The 17,442-nt window shown below is 35.0% G+C and overlaps 1 protein-coding gene across 2 annotated transcripts; it reads left to right on the forward strand.

Annotated features, from left to right (window-relative positions):
- The first annotated feature begins 228 nt into the window (after positions 1–228).
- On the forward strand, positions 229–3,975 carry LOC136835155 (rhodanese domain-containing protein CG4456-like). Of its 2 annotated transcripts, XM_067098363.1 has the most exons (5): positions 263–384; positions 1,992–2,033; positions 2,228–2,341; positions 2,820–2,982; positions 3,417–3,975. In XM_067098363.1, exons 1-5 carry the CDS (start codon positions 375–377, stop codon positions 3,481–3,483), a joined length of 396 nt encoding a protein of 131 aa, XP_066954464.1. In that variant the 5' UTR covers positions 263–374; the 3' UTR covers positions 3,484–3,975. The 2 variants fall into 2 exon arrangements, with proteins under 2 accessions (XP_066954465.1, XP_066954464.1); XM_067098364.1 differs by lacking the exon at positions 1,992–2,033 and having other exon boundaries at positions 229–384.
- The last annotated feature ends 13,467 nt before the right edge of the window (positions 3,976–17,442 follow it).

Below are 17,442 nucleotides of genomic sequence, written 5' to 3' on the forward strand. Positions count from 1 at the left end.
CCCACCCATATAGAGTTATTAACATTTCTGCTTTTTAATGCAACAACTAAGTCCACTTCACCAACAATGATCAAGCGTCTTTTCTGAAATATGAACCTCTAAAACAGCAGAAAATCTTTATACTTACTTTCGAAAAATAACAACACCCACAGCAAATATAACAACGAAATAAGATTTTGTCAAATCTCGTAAGCGATTTTCGGCAACTAGGCACATGCGCTATTGTCACCGGTAGCGCCAAGCGAGGTGCCTGTCTGAATGGTCACCTAACTTGATTTCAGTTTCAACTGGAGAGCGGTACAGTTGAGACATTCTTAGGAAACACTCCATAGTCTTGGTTGCAGTAGTCTCAGACAGACAAAAACACAGCCACTATGTCTACTGGTAAGTTCCCAGTGGCCCACTGCTATGGCTCTGATCTGAAGACTTGATTTCCCCCAAATTATATTTTTGGATAATCGGTCCAGCCACCTGCTCTCCCCTCTTAGCTTCGGTTAAGCATTCTTTACAGTCGTTCAGGGCACCTCTGTTGCACAGAGTTAAATACCGCGTTTCACGTAAATATATTTACGTTCGAACATTGACCTATTAATTAATCTTAATACGTTCAAAGAGGCAGTTCAATCAATCAAGGTTGATGACTCAATGCCTTATTCAATATGTACCCTTGCGTAGGGGTACTTTCTCTAGTCGGAATACTTTTTCATAGCGAAGTAAAGAATTTAAAAGTTTAACTGAATTTTCAGAAAGCATTCAAAAACTTTATCATCTCTGAGGTCTAATTTAATCGTTCTTTTTATACTTAATAATACTTTTTTCTAGTTTTGCGTAAGAAGACAGAATTAGTCTACAGAATCCTTAGACCCAGTCCACAAGAGGCGATTTCAATACACTTTATCGTCAGAAAAACGAAGAAAAAAAAAACGAAAACAAAAATGTTGTTGGGAGCACCCTGTTTCGAACGGTAGACTTACACAAGTCGTAATCTTACATTAAAAGCTAAGAGAATACGAACCGAAATTTTCTTCGATTATTTCAGAATGACTATTAAATCTTTTGATGAAAATCGTTTGGTTATCTACTTTCAATGGTTAATGATGACACTTGTCTAGTACTTTCAACATGAGTATATCCATTTCACAAGAGGATTTACGCATCAAAATCCAAAATATGGGCGTAACCTTAACGCACATATATTTTTTACACTTTAGTCATTTCTTATTATTAGCACAAATCAGAATTGTTGCCATTCAAACACATCGAGGTATACTGATTGTGCATACAAATCTGCTGATGATTCTTGTCGTTACCAACTGGCGAGCGTTAGCGACGCTAAGCTCAACTTAGGCGTTAGACGTCGCGTTGAAAAAAAAAAAAAAAAAATCGACCGCTCGCGTTTTAACTCTCCCTCAAGACTTTGTTGGCTTCGGAACTACCGCTTGGAAACGCCGCGATTGAAATCACCTCTTTTGAACGAGGCCTTAAATTGAATCTTTCTTTTCCTCTGCGTAAATTAATCCTCGTAACTTAATCCCTAACAAAGACGACTTCCATTCTGTTAATGGGTTATTTAAACTTATATACGTCATCGATCAGCCGACGATCAGCTTTGGAAATGTCATGACCTTTAACGGACGAGAGACAGCCAGACACCGTGCGGTTAGCAATGGCCAGATTTCCATACACTTAAACTTTAACTCCTTACCATCCCCAAGTGAAAATTTTTATTTTGTTTTCTAATTCAGTTCTTAAATCTTACAACACAAGCAGGCTATCACTGAAACAGTTACAGATCAATCAGGAATTACACAAATTCCCCCACTCAGAAACTTACAGTTATAAAATTCGAAATCTTATAGACAGACCTATCCCACCCTCACCTCTATGTCACTGAGATAAAAAGAGTACCTTCCCCAGCCCCCTCCCCGTCAATGTAACATTATATAACCCCTACCCCCTTTCTTCCTTCCTAACCTATTCTATCCCCACAGGTCGACGTTGTCAGTCATCACATGGATCAGCAGACTGTGCTGGTATAAGGCCAGCTTGTTCTGTCAACAAGCAACCTGTTGAATTAGGCGTTTTGTAACTAATGCGAAACATTTTTTTTCTCCATCTCTTCTATAAAAAAAAATGTTAAAATCTGTTGCAGATTTATGAATATTTCCTGAAAAGTTTCCCAGACTCGTAGATGAGAAGTTATACGAGATTCTACTCCCTCTTGCAGATATCCACTACGATGAGCTTTCCAGCAACAAGGATGACTTCACCATCATCGACGTCAGGAACCCTGGGGAGATTGAACATGAGGGTCACATTCCCGGGGCACACAACGTCCCACGTAAGTATCTCAATGTCTGACTTAATTTCTCTTCCAGAATTTGATACCACCCTTTCTAAACCTAATGTGAATTTTAAATTAAATTTTTTAATATTCGAGAATTTAATTCAAAGTAATTGCGTTACTATCTAAATATTTTATTATAAAAAAAACTTTAAAGTATTCCTAAGATATCTAGATTAATGTTGTCATGACAGAGTCAAATACCTATAGACCTAGACTGAGTCTGGAGGGAGACTCTGCCTACTTTGCGCCTTGTGCGGCCAATCTTAAGAATTGATAAAGTTCTTTGCAGCGGCCCTTGGGCTGCAGTGCTTTCTGCCTTTTAGTATTCACCCAATCTTTCACTCTCCAGGTCCCTAAGCTTAATTACGTTTCAGTTTCACCTCTTACTTCAGAGTGATTAGAAATGCTAATGTGTGGTCGTTTCAAACCCAGTTAAAATTCTTATGCTTTGGTTTTTCCTTTTATGAAATAGTGCCCGAATTGGACGACGCCCTGAAAATGAGCGACGACGACTTCAACTCCAAATACGGCTTCGACAAGCCGAAAGATGGCGACTCCCTCGTCGTCCATTGCCAGAAGGGCTCCCGAGCCAGGCGGGCTGGAGACAAGATGGCCAACGCTGGGATGTCAGTGAGGTGAGAATTTTTGACAGCGATTAATTGACTGGAACTTTTATCCGTTTACAAGGAGGGTTTGCTAATACGGTAGCTTAATATGTTATTGTTTTGTTGCATCTGTTTCTCTCTCTCTCTCTCTCTCTCTCTCTCTCTCTCTCTCTCCTGATTCTGCTATTTAACCTGTTCATGGAATTTACAATGGATAAATAACTTAAATAACATTACAGATTAAATGGCTCTGATACAATTTGTTGCGTCTGATTGAGACTGTATACTAACATATAATTAATATGACGAGAAGGTTTACGCTGTGTCAGTTTTTGTTAACTCTCAGAAAAAACAGCAAGTTGACATTTTAAAAAATATTCCAAACTTTCTCTGCACATTTCTCTGCTCTTATTGACATCCGCAAGAATAACTGACGATGACTACTGTGATCTTTCCTCCGCCAGGGTATACCCCGGCTCCTTCGACGACTGGAAGGCCAAGGGAGGCGACGTCAACCCTGGCAAGCCCTGAAGGAGGAGGACGAGCTGGTGAAAGAAAGCAGGGGCAGCGTAGGGCAATCTCTCCTAATAATTCCTTTAGCAAGATAAACAGCCACTTATTAACAGAACGAGCCAGACCACCACCGGCTTTGGTATCCTTAATTTGTGAATTTCTATCAGAAGAGATATGAGATTTTTCTCTCACTTTTCTTCTTCTCTTTTTCGTTTGCATTCCATCTCGTCATTGATATTATTATTGATGTCCTTCTATCTGCAACAGTTTAAATCTACAGTTGTGCTTCTGAAAAGAGTCTACTCTCAATCTAGCTCGTGTGACTCTCTGCAACTGCATATCACTTGTCTGCAATGTTTTCGTCAAAGACCTTGTCTGTGGTAGTAAGGCTTTATCAATCTACAGTAATTCAGCACCATTGTCCTCGTAGTTCCTCGTTAGTGCACTTTATTGTCATTAATTGAAGGAAAACAAAAAAAAAAAAAACAATAAAATCCAAAAAAAGACAAATGATTGATTCATTATTCGTTCCCGAGTTGAAAAAGGAAGGTCATGAATTATTTCGTGGAATCGAAATTGCTTCTGCCAGGAAAGTTTATTCCTGTCTCTTTACGAAAGTAAATAAATAAAGACTTTCTAAAACTGAAACTTGGCAACTCTATCCCTTATGGAACCGAGTCATCATTACTGAGTTCAAAAAATCTATAGACCTGTTATCAAAAACAGATGAAAGGAACCGGTAGATAAGGATAATTACATCACCACACAACATACACAAAAATAAATAAAGATTTTAACTGTGCGCTGAAAACTGGTTCGAAAATAATACCAGTAAAACGACTAAGGTCATTCATGGGATTTTGCGCAAAGGTTCAGAAAAGAATGAATCTGAATTCTATATATGAACGTAATTTGTGATTACATAACACTGTTACCTAATCACCTGACGGAGATATGTACGTAAACTGAGGGTACCTAAAAAAAAAAATGACCAGGAGTCATTAAGCATAGAACAGAACGTAAAAAAAAGGAAAATACTTTACAACACATCAAGGAACTGCGAGGAATGACGCAGTTTATGTAGGGGGTGAGCGTACTATACCTAGCAACGAAGTCGCGATTGCAGGCAGGCAAACGTGGCCTCAGAGCCGTGAGCGACTGTGTGTGTGTGTGTGTGTTTGTCTGAAAGAATTTAGTCAAAATGTCAAGTCTGTGTGAGAGAATCTAGCTACACCAACGCGTAATGTTTGGGAGAATGTCGCCTGAAAATGACATGTTTGAGGGAATGTTGTCTCAAAGGCAATCCTTAAAGAGGAATGTTGCCTGAAGAAAACTATTAGCATAGGGATATCTGTAGAGGAATGTTGCCGAAGAAAAAACATATCTGTGGGGGAATGTTGCCTTAGAGCCATATTTGTAGAAGAATGTAGCTTTTAAAAACCTTGTTTGTGGCATAATGTTGCCTCAAATCCATGTTTTCAGAAGAATGTGTTGCAGTGAAAACTTTATCCTAGGGAGATATGTTGCCAAAAACAAAAAACAACCGTATCTGTGGAAGAATATTGCCCAAAAAACCGTATCTGTAGGAGAATGTTAGCCAAAAAAAAAAAACCGTATCTGTGGGAGAATGTTATCCAAAAGAAACCGTATCTGTGTGAGAATGTTATCCAAAATAACCGTGTCTGTGGGAGAATGTTAGCCAAAAACACCGTATCAGTGGGAGAAAGTTGCCTCAGAGCCGAATCTGAGTCCAAGAACTTTGAAATCCTTCTCTAAAAGATTTCTTCAACCTGTCGCAAGAATACTAAAATATATATACCGGTTTCGTTTCCTATAACCCATCAACGAACACTGGTAATATATTGTAAAAATCATCGGAACTCTAGTCCGGTTTCCCAGGACTATAATGACAATAACTGAAATGCCATCTCTTGGCAGATGTTGAAATCAGCCATCTGATGAGCTGTGAGTAAAAGAACTGTACACGTCAGAGCGAGAGACTTCAGAAAATCGAAGGCCCGAAGAAAGACAGCATTAATGTCTCGTTAAAAGTGATAAATTGGTGCAGAGAGAGAGAGAGAGAGAGAGAGAGAGAGAGAGAGAGAGAGAGAGGGTAGTTTTGTATACATGAAACTGTTGATGAACAGAATACATATATTAACGTCAAGGTATAATGAGAGTATTTAACCCTGCAAGTACAGGCATCACTCGGACATAACAGCCAGAAAGAGAGAGAGAGAGAGAGAGAGAGAGAGAGAGAGAGAGAGAGAGAGAGAGAGAGAGAGTGAGAGAGAGAGAGAGAGATAAAGGTCTCTGAGAGAAATCGTCAAATCGATCGTTACTGCGCAGATGACGGATTTTGAGAGCTAGAAAAAAAAGCCAGCGACGCCGATTAAAAAATATCGTGAAATCGGTTTATCTTGCGCCTTCCATCGATCATCGGGAAATGACAGGAAGAAACACACATAAATATCACACGAGAGAGAGAGAGAGAGAGAGAGAGAGAGAGAGAGGGGTCAAATATCGCTTCAGTCGGTCGATAATTCACAGCACATCCTCTGCTGGAGATGTCAAGGACTTTTGTGAGTCAGGTGTCGTACCCACGCAATTTATTTAATTAATTACAAGAGGATCAATACTGCATGATTTCTTTCCCGATGATAAATTTTGCGTTCAGAAGTTTATAATGGCCGTGAGAAATCCACTTGCTCCTCTTTTAGACAATTTATAATTGTTATATGGACTTGAAAATTAGGATAGGTATAAAGAGGACATTTTCCGCGCATGGCCTTTCACTAAAAACGTAAATGGATTTATTTTACAACTGAAGAGAATTTTGCTTTTGAAGAAGAAGAGGGCTTTTGACCTATCTCTCTCTCTCTCTCTCTCTCTCTCTCTCTCTCTCTCTCTCTCTCTCTCTCTCTCTCTCTACACAATCGACATTAATATACACCTATGTCTACATTTGTTGAGTTTACAAATAATTTTTATATATCAGGGATTAAAACTGAATGTTAATTAAGGATTAAAATTGGACTTTAATTAGGGGCTACAATTGGACATTAACTATAATAAAAATTGGACATTAATTGGTGACTAAAATTGGACATAAACTAGGGACTAAAACTGGACATTAACTGGGGATTAAAACTGGACGTTAATTAGGGACTAAAATTGGACATTAATTAGGGACTATAATTAGACATTAACTAGGGACTAAAATTGGACATTAACTGGCGATTAAAATTGGATAATAATTAGGACTAAAATAGGACATTAATTATGGATGAAAACTGGACGTTAAAGCTGGACGTTAATTAGAGACTAAAATTGAACATTAATTAGGGATTCAAATTGGACATTATTATGGAATAAAACTGTACATTAATCAGGGATTTAAACTGGATACTAATTAGGGTTTAAAACTGGACATTAATTATGGATTAGAATTGGACCAGGGCTCATTATATTATTCGAACGAGTCTATTTGCAACTTCAGCGGTGACAATAACAGTTATTTACGCAACTTATATTAGCTGCATCGTTGAATTATTGCAATATCATATGGAAAATGGATATGGATATTGCTACAATATAAAAAAAGGAATATTTGTGCATTTGCTATGTATTATGCTTAACTTTCCATTGCAACTGAATAAACTTGAAAAATGGTTCACTGTCTTGATTAACTGAAACAATGAGATTTATGGAAAACATTCAGTGGTTTGTTTTTTGGTACAGAATTAATTGGGGCTTATGCCAGCATGAAGTAAGTGATGACAGGATGCTTAAGTCAATGAGAGATCTGGTGTGGACCTCATTGAACGGGCAACCAAGCAAGACGTGCTTTATAAAAATCACTGAAGAATTTTTGATTTCCATGTTTGCTCATGTTAGAAAAAGTTAGGAATAGTAATGATAGTAAAGTAGTACTAGTTGCAGTTCCTCATTGGAGGGGTCGATATCGTTCTCGGCTAGCACTCTGCTGGGCCCGCGTTCGAGTCTCCGGCCGGCCAATGAAGAATTAGAGGAATTTATTTCTGGTGATAGAAATTCATTTCTCGGTAGAATGTGATTCGGATTCCACAATAAGCTGTAGGTCCCGTTGCTAGGTAACCAGTTGGTTCCTAGCCACGTAAAACAAATCTAATCCTTCGGGCCAGCCCTAGGAGAGCTGTTAATCAGCTCAGTGGTTGGGTTAAACTAAGGTATACTTTTAGTACTATTCCTAACTTCTTATAGCATGAGCAAACATGGAAATCATAAATTTTCTAGTGGTTTTTATAAAGCACGTCTTCTTGGTTGCCTGTTTCCTGAGGTCCACACCAGGTCTCTCATAATAGGTATGTATATATTGAGATTAACTTTACGGGGTAACTATTTATTCTAATTTCATTACTGCTAATGATGAAAGTAGTCAAAATGTGGTGCTCATAATAGAGATAACTTTGCTACAAATAATAATAATAATAATAATAATAATAATAATAATAATAATTATTATTATTATTATTATTATTATTATTATTATTATTATTATTATTATTATTATTATTTATTATTATTATTATCCAGATTAGAAGAGAAAGAAAGTGAGAAAAGTGATGGACTACTAAGGAGGCAGGATGCAACCAGGAACCCCACACTATAAATACCACCCAGTCGAGTAGGATGGCTAAGATAAAAATTATTATTATTATTATTATTATTATTATTATTATTATTATTATTATTATTATCATCATCATCTCCGAATCACACGACACACTGTAAATGGGGAAGCAAATCCGCATTCATTTGTAAGAAATATTATTTTAAAAAGTTAAAAAAAATTGCACTTTTTGAAATCTGCGCTGTTTTCTTTCCAGTCTGAGTAAAAGTACATAAGAAATTAATGGCAAAAATTATTGAAATTCAAATTTCTGAGTTGGAAAGGACGGAATTACATGAAACAGCAGAGTGATTATTTTTAGATAAGTATATATATATATATATATATATATATATATATATATATATATATATATATATATATATATATATATATATATATATATATATATATATATATATATATATATATATATATATATATATATATATATATATATATATATATATATATATTATATATATATATATGTGTGTATACATATATATATATATATATATATATATATATATATATATGTATGTATATATATATATATATATATATATATATATATATATATATATATATATATATATTTATATATTCAGTGCGCTTTTAAATTAAATATCATTATTACCGGTACATTATTGCAGACTTGTTTCCTCTGTGATAATATTAATAAGAATTCCATGAAATTCCAAATTTTAAAATATTGTTAAGAGATGATATGGTAAACATATTCAAATTATGTACAAAGGAAATTACCTGACTTAAATATTGATGGCAATTCATTTCCGCTGCGAATTTATGTGAATATGCTGATTTCATCATTTCTCAACTTCTTGAAGACTTCTTAAGTTTTGGTATTTCATTTTATTCCTCATCATTTCTTAAAAACTATTTAAACTTTGAGGTTTCATTTTATTTCTCATTTCTTAAAAACTATTTAAAATCTGATATTTCATTTTATTTCTCATCATTTCTTAAAAACTATTTGGATCTTGAGATCTCATTTTATTTCTCATCATTTCTTAAAAACTATTTAAATTTTGAGATATCATATTATTTCTCATCATTTCTTAAAAACTATTTAAATTTTGAGATTTCATTTTATTTTTCATCATTTCTTAAAAATTATTGTAATTTTGAGATTTCATTTTATTGCCCATCATTTCACAAAAGCTATTTAAATTTTGATATTTCACTTTATTTCTCAACATTTCTTAAAACCTATTTAAATTTTGAGATTTCATTTTTTTCATCATTTCTTATTTCTTTAGTTTAACCAGATCACGTTAAGTGATGGTTTTTTCTTACCTTCAAGTTTTTTTGTTTTGATGTTTTCGTGGTGAGCTGCCGTTTTTCTAGTCGGGTTTAAATTTTGAGTCGACGTTGGTCAGCTGCTCATCTTTTAGGCTGTTTCTCCATCAGGGTAACAGCTGAGGGCTGTCTTTGACCCGATGGAGGACGTATGTTTGTTTTTTTTTCTGCCTGCTGTTGTTTATTTTTGCCTTTTTGTTTAAAGCTACTATTTGTTTAACTTGCTTTTGTTTTTGTTTTTTTATGCTTATGGTTTCACTTTTACCAGACCTGTCTTTGTAAATATTTTTAAAAATAAATTAATATTAAGCTCATTTTATCTGCCGTCAGTCATGACAGCCCGTCCTGAGTATATTTTGCCCACTGGGTCGTTACAATGGCGACCGTGACAGGATGGCTCTGTTTTTTTTCTGACATTGGAGGATCATTTCACGTTAAGTGAAGGAACTGCTGGTTCCCCGCTCGTTCCTTTGTGGATTTACCTTCAAGTTTTTTTGTTTTGATGTTTTCGTGGTGAGCTGCCGTTTTTTCTGTCTGCAGTCGGGTCTGGTAGGGCAGCGAGGCAGCGGCAGTGGCAGCAGCAGCAGGCAGTTTTTCGAGTCGACGTTGGTCGAGTTTTGAGCAGCAAATTGGAGCACGCCTACGAAGTGGAGCACGTCGTAGAGGTGGAGTGTGACCATGAGTAGTCGTGTGACCACGAGCTGCTCATCTTTGATGACAGCGTGAGGCTGTCCTGACGTCTCCATCGGGTATTCTGGTTTGTGGGGTCTTGTCCTGTTGTGCAGCTGAGGGCTGTCTTGGTGACCCGATGGAGGACGTATGTTTGTTTTTTTTTTCTGCCTGCTGTTGTTTATTTTTGCCTTTTTGTTTAAAGCTACTATTTGTTTAACTTGCTTTTTTGTTTAGTGCTGCCTCTTGGTTTTTATGCTTATGGTTTCACTTTTTACCAGACCTGTCTCACTTGTAAATATTTTTAAAAATAAATTAATATTAAGCTCATTTTATTGTTTTTGTTGTTTTCTCCTCCTTTGTTTGTTACATCTGCCGTCAGTCATGACAGCCCCGTCCTGAGTATATTAAAGAACCTGCATAACGGCCCACTCGGGTCGTTACACCAGACCACTGAGCTGATTAACAGCTCTCCTAGGGCTGGCCCGAAGGATTAGATTTATTTTACGTGGCTAAGAACCATTTGGTTACCTAGCAACGGGACCTACAGCTTATTGTGGAATCCGAACCACATTATAACGAGAAATGAATTTCTATCACCAGAAATAAATTCCACTAATTCTTCATTGGCCGGTCGGAGAATCGAAAGCGTGACCAGCAGAGTGCTAGCTGAGAACGATACCCACCCGTCCAATGAGGAACTTTCATCATTTCTTAAAAACTATTTAAATTTTGTGATTTCATTTTATTTCTCAGCATTTAAAAAACTATTTAAATTTTGAGATTTCATTTTATTTCTCATAATTTCTTAAAAACTATTTAAATTTTTAGATTTCATTTTTTTCTCATCATTTCTTAAAAACTATTTAAATTTTGAGATTTAATTTTATTTATCAGCATTTCTTAGAAACTTTTTTCAATTTTGGAATGTACTGGTATTCCTGTGATTCTGTTATATACAAATTTTTTTGTCAATAGCAACAAAAATTTGACGAACAAAGTACTTGGGGCTCATTTTCTCTGCACATAATGTAAATTTGTTGATCTTATCATTTCTTAACTACTCGAAAGCTTTTTAAATTTTGAGATTTCATTTTATTTCTCGCCATTTCTTAAAAAGATTTTATTTTAATTTTGGAATTTCATTGTATTCCTTTGATTTTGTTATATAACAAAACTTTTGTGCCATAGTAGACGAACAAAGTACTTGGGGTTCGTTAAACTGGGATTTCATTTTATCTCATTATTTATTCAAAACTTTTTTCAATTTTGGGATTTCATTGTACCCCTGTGATTTCGTTATATAACAAACTTCAGTGCCATAATAGATGAACAAAGTACTTAGGGCTCGTTAAACTGGGATTTCATTTTATTTCTCATCATTTCTTAAAAAGATTTTGTTTCGATTTTGGAATTTCATTGAACTCCCCCGATTCCGTTATATAGCAAAACTTTTGTGTCATAACAGCAACAAAAACTTTGACGAACAAAGTACTTCTCTGGGTTCGTCACGGACGTCGTATACGCAAGCAACTGTGTTTTGTTCTGTTGCCTAGCAACCGACGCTACGTCCGCTCGTTTAACATAGTTTCTTCGGCTTCCTCAAGTCACGATCACTGTACCTTCGCTACTTCGTCGCAGTGAAATTCCTTGAGGAGATCAATACCTCTTTATCTCTGTACCTTCTAATTTCGTGAGCGCGGCCGGGAAAAGCCAGGCGGTGGGGCATTGTTGCAGAGTTGTCTATGATTGTTTGATGTTCGAAGAAGATATCTAAGAAAGTTGCGGGTGGGTTTCGATGAAATTTTGGGGAGGGGTGGGCTATTGGGTAAGGGAAGGTTGGCTCGATTTTGAGATGAATCCTGAGGCTGGGTTGGTTATCAGATTTATTTATTATTTATAAGTTTATATAATAATTAACAAATTGAATTACTATTTATTTATCTATTTATGTTTTTTATTTAATTTTATTTAATATATTTGTATTATTATTTATTCATTTATTTATTTTGGTGACAGGACCATACTTTGAATTTATATTTTGTTATATATATATATATATATATATATATATATATATATATATATATATATATATATATATAAAATACTACTTTGTTACTTCCTACAAAACCAACCTCCAAGACTTTGATGATAAAAAAAACCCTATTATATGTGTGCCATGCAGTTCTATACTCCACTCCAGTCAACTGCAAACTCCACTCGTCTACTCCTTCCCCTCTACCCCCTTCCCCACTGCTCCCTCTTTATTTACGACCCTTTCCTGACTATTCTTTCTTTCTCCGTGTCACTTCATAAGAGCAAACCGATACAAAATTGAGAGGTAAGTGAGTGACGCCTGACTTCTGCCTCTATTAATCGCGTCTTAAAAAAAAAAAAAAAAAATTTATTCTAAATTTCATAGAGTCAACTTCGTACAAAATGAATGAACGAGATATCGTGCTGTCTGTTTTCAAGCCGTAGTGAGGTATCCCGTGCCTAGGTGATTACGCAATATTGATTTTCTTTCTTTTTTCTTTCTTTCTTTCTTTCTTTCTTTCTTCAAATATTCAGCTGAAAACCCTTATGGACAGAGTCAACAGATTATAAACCCAAAAGAGCTCCAAAGGGAAATCAGTCTGTAGAGAGAGACAAGTTGTAGGAAAAGGTAATAAATAAATAAATAAATAAATAAATAAATAAATAAATACATATGAAGGAACAGATAACAAGTAAAAAATGCGCCCAAGTTTCTTCGGCGCGATAGAGTTTTCTGTACAGCTGCTACAGTGTATAATCAAGGCCACCGAAAATAGATCTGTTTTCGGTGGTCTCGGACTATAATGCTGTATGAGCCGCAGCCCATGAAGAACTTTAAGCACGGCACGGTGTTGGCCTGTCTATATCGTTGCCAAAGCACGATAATAGCTAACTTTAACCTTAAATAAAATAAAAACTACTGAGCTAGGGCTGCAATTTAGTATGTTTGATGACTGGGAGGTGGATGATCAGCATTCCAATTTGCAGTCCTCTAGTCTTAACAGTTTTTAAGATCTGAGGGCGGACAGAAAAAGTGCAGACGGACAGACAAAGCCGGCACAATAGTTTTCTTTTACAGAAAACTAATAAAACCTGTACACCTGAATTCAGGAGGCGTCAGCAGAGAGCAGGAATGAAATTGCTTCCTGCTTAAACATTTAGAGACGAGAAGATTCCACAATTGCACTAGATAAACTACTCCACATTTTTGTTATAGCCGAGATAAAACTCTTAGCAAACTAAGTAGTGTTAAACTTCAGAACAATAGATAGACAAATATATAATAACTAAATGAATGAACGTGTCTTAGCCACTGTCTTCTAAAGTGTTCAGTTCTGCTTAAAGGCATATAGCATGCATTATTACATAGGTTTGAGTTTTCTATTATAAACACTCTGATATATATATATATATATATATATATATATATATATATATATATATATATATATATATATATATATATTACTCTCTCACAATACATACATATACTGCATACGTATATATGTATGTACATAGGCTATATATATATACATACACACATACACAAACACACACATATGTATATATACATATAATTATTTATAAATGCATTAACATTTATACATATATATGTATCACTGAATCAAGATATGGACAAATGATGAATATATATATATATATATATATATATATATATATATTTATATATATATATATATATATATATATATATATATATATATACACATATATATATAATTATCTATAAATACATAAACATTTGTACATGTATATACATATGTATGTATATACATACATATATAAATACATATATAATATAATACATCTATATACAAAAGCAAAATGTAATCTTCTGGCAATCCTCCTCCACAATTCAGTCAGCCAAAAACAACAGGACTACTAAGAAAAGAATTCTGTTTCTACTTCCACATTTGGATCCTTATCCAAATTTAAGCAACACCTCCGTGGCTTAAAGCCTGTCCCATAATAATATCACATAGCCACTGAAATAGAACGATAAACCTATAAATCTCCAGGATTTATAGATTTATAGATCTAAATTTTCAAGCCAGCTGTGAGACAACCGATTACAATTGTTAATGCAAAAAGACATTTTGATTACAAATCCATAACTGGTTGGAATAATTAGTAATTCATTTAATAGATCATGCCATTGTCAACAGGACAGGTTCAGCATTGAAATATACAGCATAACAAATTTCTTCTGAAATCTATCATATCTATTATATCTTCATTTGTTCTGAAAACACCATGAAAAAATACAGATTAGGAAACAGAAACTGCGACCATTAGAAAACCAAATAAGTGACATAACTTTATTTTGAGCGGGCCAATCAGAATCTACTATATCTTTGAATCTATTAGTTCTATTATTCCTTCATTATCGTAGATTGATGAGAAACGACAGTTAAATCAATACTGCATAAAAACAAAAAAGAGCTATTTTTAGTTTTCTGCAAAAGAAAACTATTGTGTCGCCCTGTCTGTCCGTCCGCACATTATTCTGTCCGCGCTTTTTTCTGTCCGCACTTATTCTGTCCGCCCTCAGATCTTAAAAACTACTAAGGTTAGAGGGCTGCTAATTGGTATGTTGATCATCCACTCTCCAGTCATCAAACATACCAAATTGCAGCCCTCCAGCCTCAGTAGTTTTTATTTTATTTAAGGTTAAAGTTAGCAATAATCGCGCTTCTGGCAATGTAACAACACAGGCCACCACGGCTGGCTGAGAGTTTCAGGGGCCACGGCTCATACAGCATTATACAGAGACCACCGAAACATAGATCTATTTTCTGTGGCTTTGAGTATACGATGTAGCGGCTGTACAGAAAACTCTATTGCTCCGAAGAAACTTCGGCGCATTTTTTACTTGTTTACTCCCATTAAATTTCTTGTCGTCTATGAAAAATTAAAAATGCCTTATACAACTTAGACAGTTGGGATGATTCCCTTTCTAAACTTGGGTAACTTTTTTCACCTGAGCAAAGCTTGTTCAATATCATCTTTGTTCTACAGAGCTATGTAAGAACGAGTACTGAGTGCAACCATGACGGTGCCATCTTCCTCTTCGCGGTGCGCTACAAGTTTACTGCAGATCTTATATAACTTTATGCCGTTATATAAGGCCTTGTGCTTCCTGAAAGCCAGTAGACATGTGGAAACAGTAAGGTACAGCCAAAATCAATAGTCTGTCCACAGTTCAAGGTTTTGATGAAAATTGTTCCAGCTCTACTCAGCAGAAGTGTGGGCTGTCTCGCTATTAAAATTGGGGAGTTATGTCTAGCTCCTAAAAGAAGAATTTCCAGATATCTAGGATCTTTACATTTTACGAAAAAGTATCAAGGTAGTGGACTTTTTTTTATCTAACAATGGCAATGATGCTTTATATATTAATCAGAATATATGCTTTTTCTTTAATCCATTATTATAAGAATAGCATACTTTTGTAGAACTTACAGCATGACTCCTGTGAAGTTATTGACCAATAGGAAACCTATACACACAACAGATTACTGTTATTAACCTAGTTCTTAATTTAGAATCTTCTTAAAAAATCGTAGAACCTTCTCTAAATAGGAAGCGTCTCTAGACTACTACCTAACAATTTTATAGCAATTTTTTTTAATAAACAAACTTGAGTAGGATTTACAATGTAGCTGGTAAAGAATAATTTCTCAAAAGAATCAGCAACTTGGCAACCGAATAATCACTTCTTTAGTAGTAAAAGCAAATAGTGCGTGAAGGTGTGTTGAATGTCACTCCCTACCTTTAGCTGTAGGCCAGAATGATGATTCATTTCAAATAACAACCAGCGTAGTGTAAAGGTTAGAATACGAACCATTTCAAATACAAGACAAGATCGTGTGAAGTTAAACAACGAATAGTTGCGAATGACAACCAAGAGAGTGTAAAGGTTAGACTGCTAATCATTTCAAACAACAACCAAGAAGGTGTAAAGGTTAAACTATTACTCATTTCAAATAACAACCAAGAGATTAAAGGTTAATTTATGAATTATTTCCAATAACAAACAATAGAGTGTAAAAATTAAACTATGACACATTTCAAGTGGCAGCCAATGTCTTGCAAAGGTTATATTATGAATCATTTCAAATAACAACCAAGAGAGTAAAGGTTAAACTACGGATCATTGCAAATGACAACCAATATCTTGTAAGTTAAAGGTCAAATAAACTAAACTACAGAACATTGCAAATGACAACCAGTATCTTGTAAGGTTCAACCATCGTTCATTTCAAATGACAACCAAAATTGTGTGAAGGGTAGACTATGATTTACTTAAAATAAAAACCAAGATTATGTAAAGGTTAAACTATGGTTTGTTTTCAGAAGTCAAACAAGATCGGGTATAGGTGAAACTATGGATAATTTTAAATGACAACCAACAAATATCTGATATTTCCACCTATAATACCTTGTTAAAACGAGGAAAATCTTATACCTCACCTAAACTTACGTTCATTGCAAGCAATGTGCTAAATATGCCTGATATACAAATCTATTGTCACGTATTTATTAACTAAACAAAAGCACGGCGGACAGACGGACAAATATTCTATCCCCTACCTAGCTTTTAAACAGAGGGATTAAAAACCGAATAAAAGAAATTGTCCTATAAATCGTTTCCAGTATAGTCTGTTATTGACATTTCGATTAGCCCGTTTGTTTCTTTCTATTTATCTGAGCAATCAATACCTGTCAGACACGCCCAAAGTCACTCTTGTCGATTAGAGAATCTAATATTGTTAAAGCAGGCGATTTTCGTCCATTTGAAAATTTACGATGACGGTAACAGGCTATTTTCTTTAATTTTTGTGGGTCGTTATGACTTGCTGTTTGCTATTTGACTATTAGGATTTGTTTTTTTTTTCAAATAATTGGAATGTTTGCAATTGCCAGATCATTATAGATAATGGTTTTGCCAGTACCACATACCTGGTTAACTTGTTAATGTATGCATACAAACAAAGCACACATACAAACATATACACACATATATATATGTGTGTGTGCATTTATTTATACATCTCCCTTGGCTAGAAGCAAAATAGCGAAATAACAATGCTGTAAAATGACTGGCGTAGGCAGAGAGAGAAGAATTAATTCTAGATGGTTTGGTCACGTAGAGAGAATGGAGGCAGCTGTGTGTAGGACAGTACTTATGATTTTAAATTCGTCGTAGCAGAAGAGGGAAGAGCCCTGGAATGTACCGGCTACAGGAAATGTAAAATGTGCTGTAATGGGAGGAT

This window comes from Macrobrachium rosenbergii, chromosome 55 (genome assembly GCF_040412425.1).
Source record: "Macrobrachium rosenbergii isolate ZJJX-2024 chromosome 55, ASM4041242v1, whole genome shotgun sequence".
Classification (NCBI taxonomy): Eukaryota; Metazoa; Arthropoda; class Malacostraca; order Decapoda; family Palaemonidae; genus Macrobrachium; species Macrobrachium rosenbergii.

Bases quoted from the DNA above. Each gene is read 5' to 3' on its own strand.
- LOC136835155 (XM_067098363.1), top strand. The intron at 2,034-2,227 runs GTATAAGGCCAG...TCCCTCTTGCAG, and splicing joins TGGATCAGCAGACTGTGCTG to ATATCCACTACGATGAGCTT. The intron at 2,342-2,819 runs GTAAGTATCTCA...TTTATGAAATAG, and splicing joins CGGGGCACACAACGTCCCAC to TGCCCGAATTGGACGACGCC.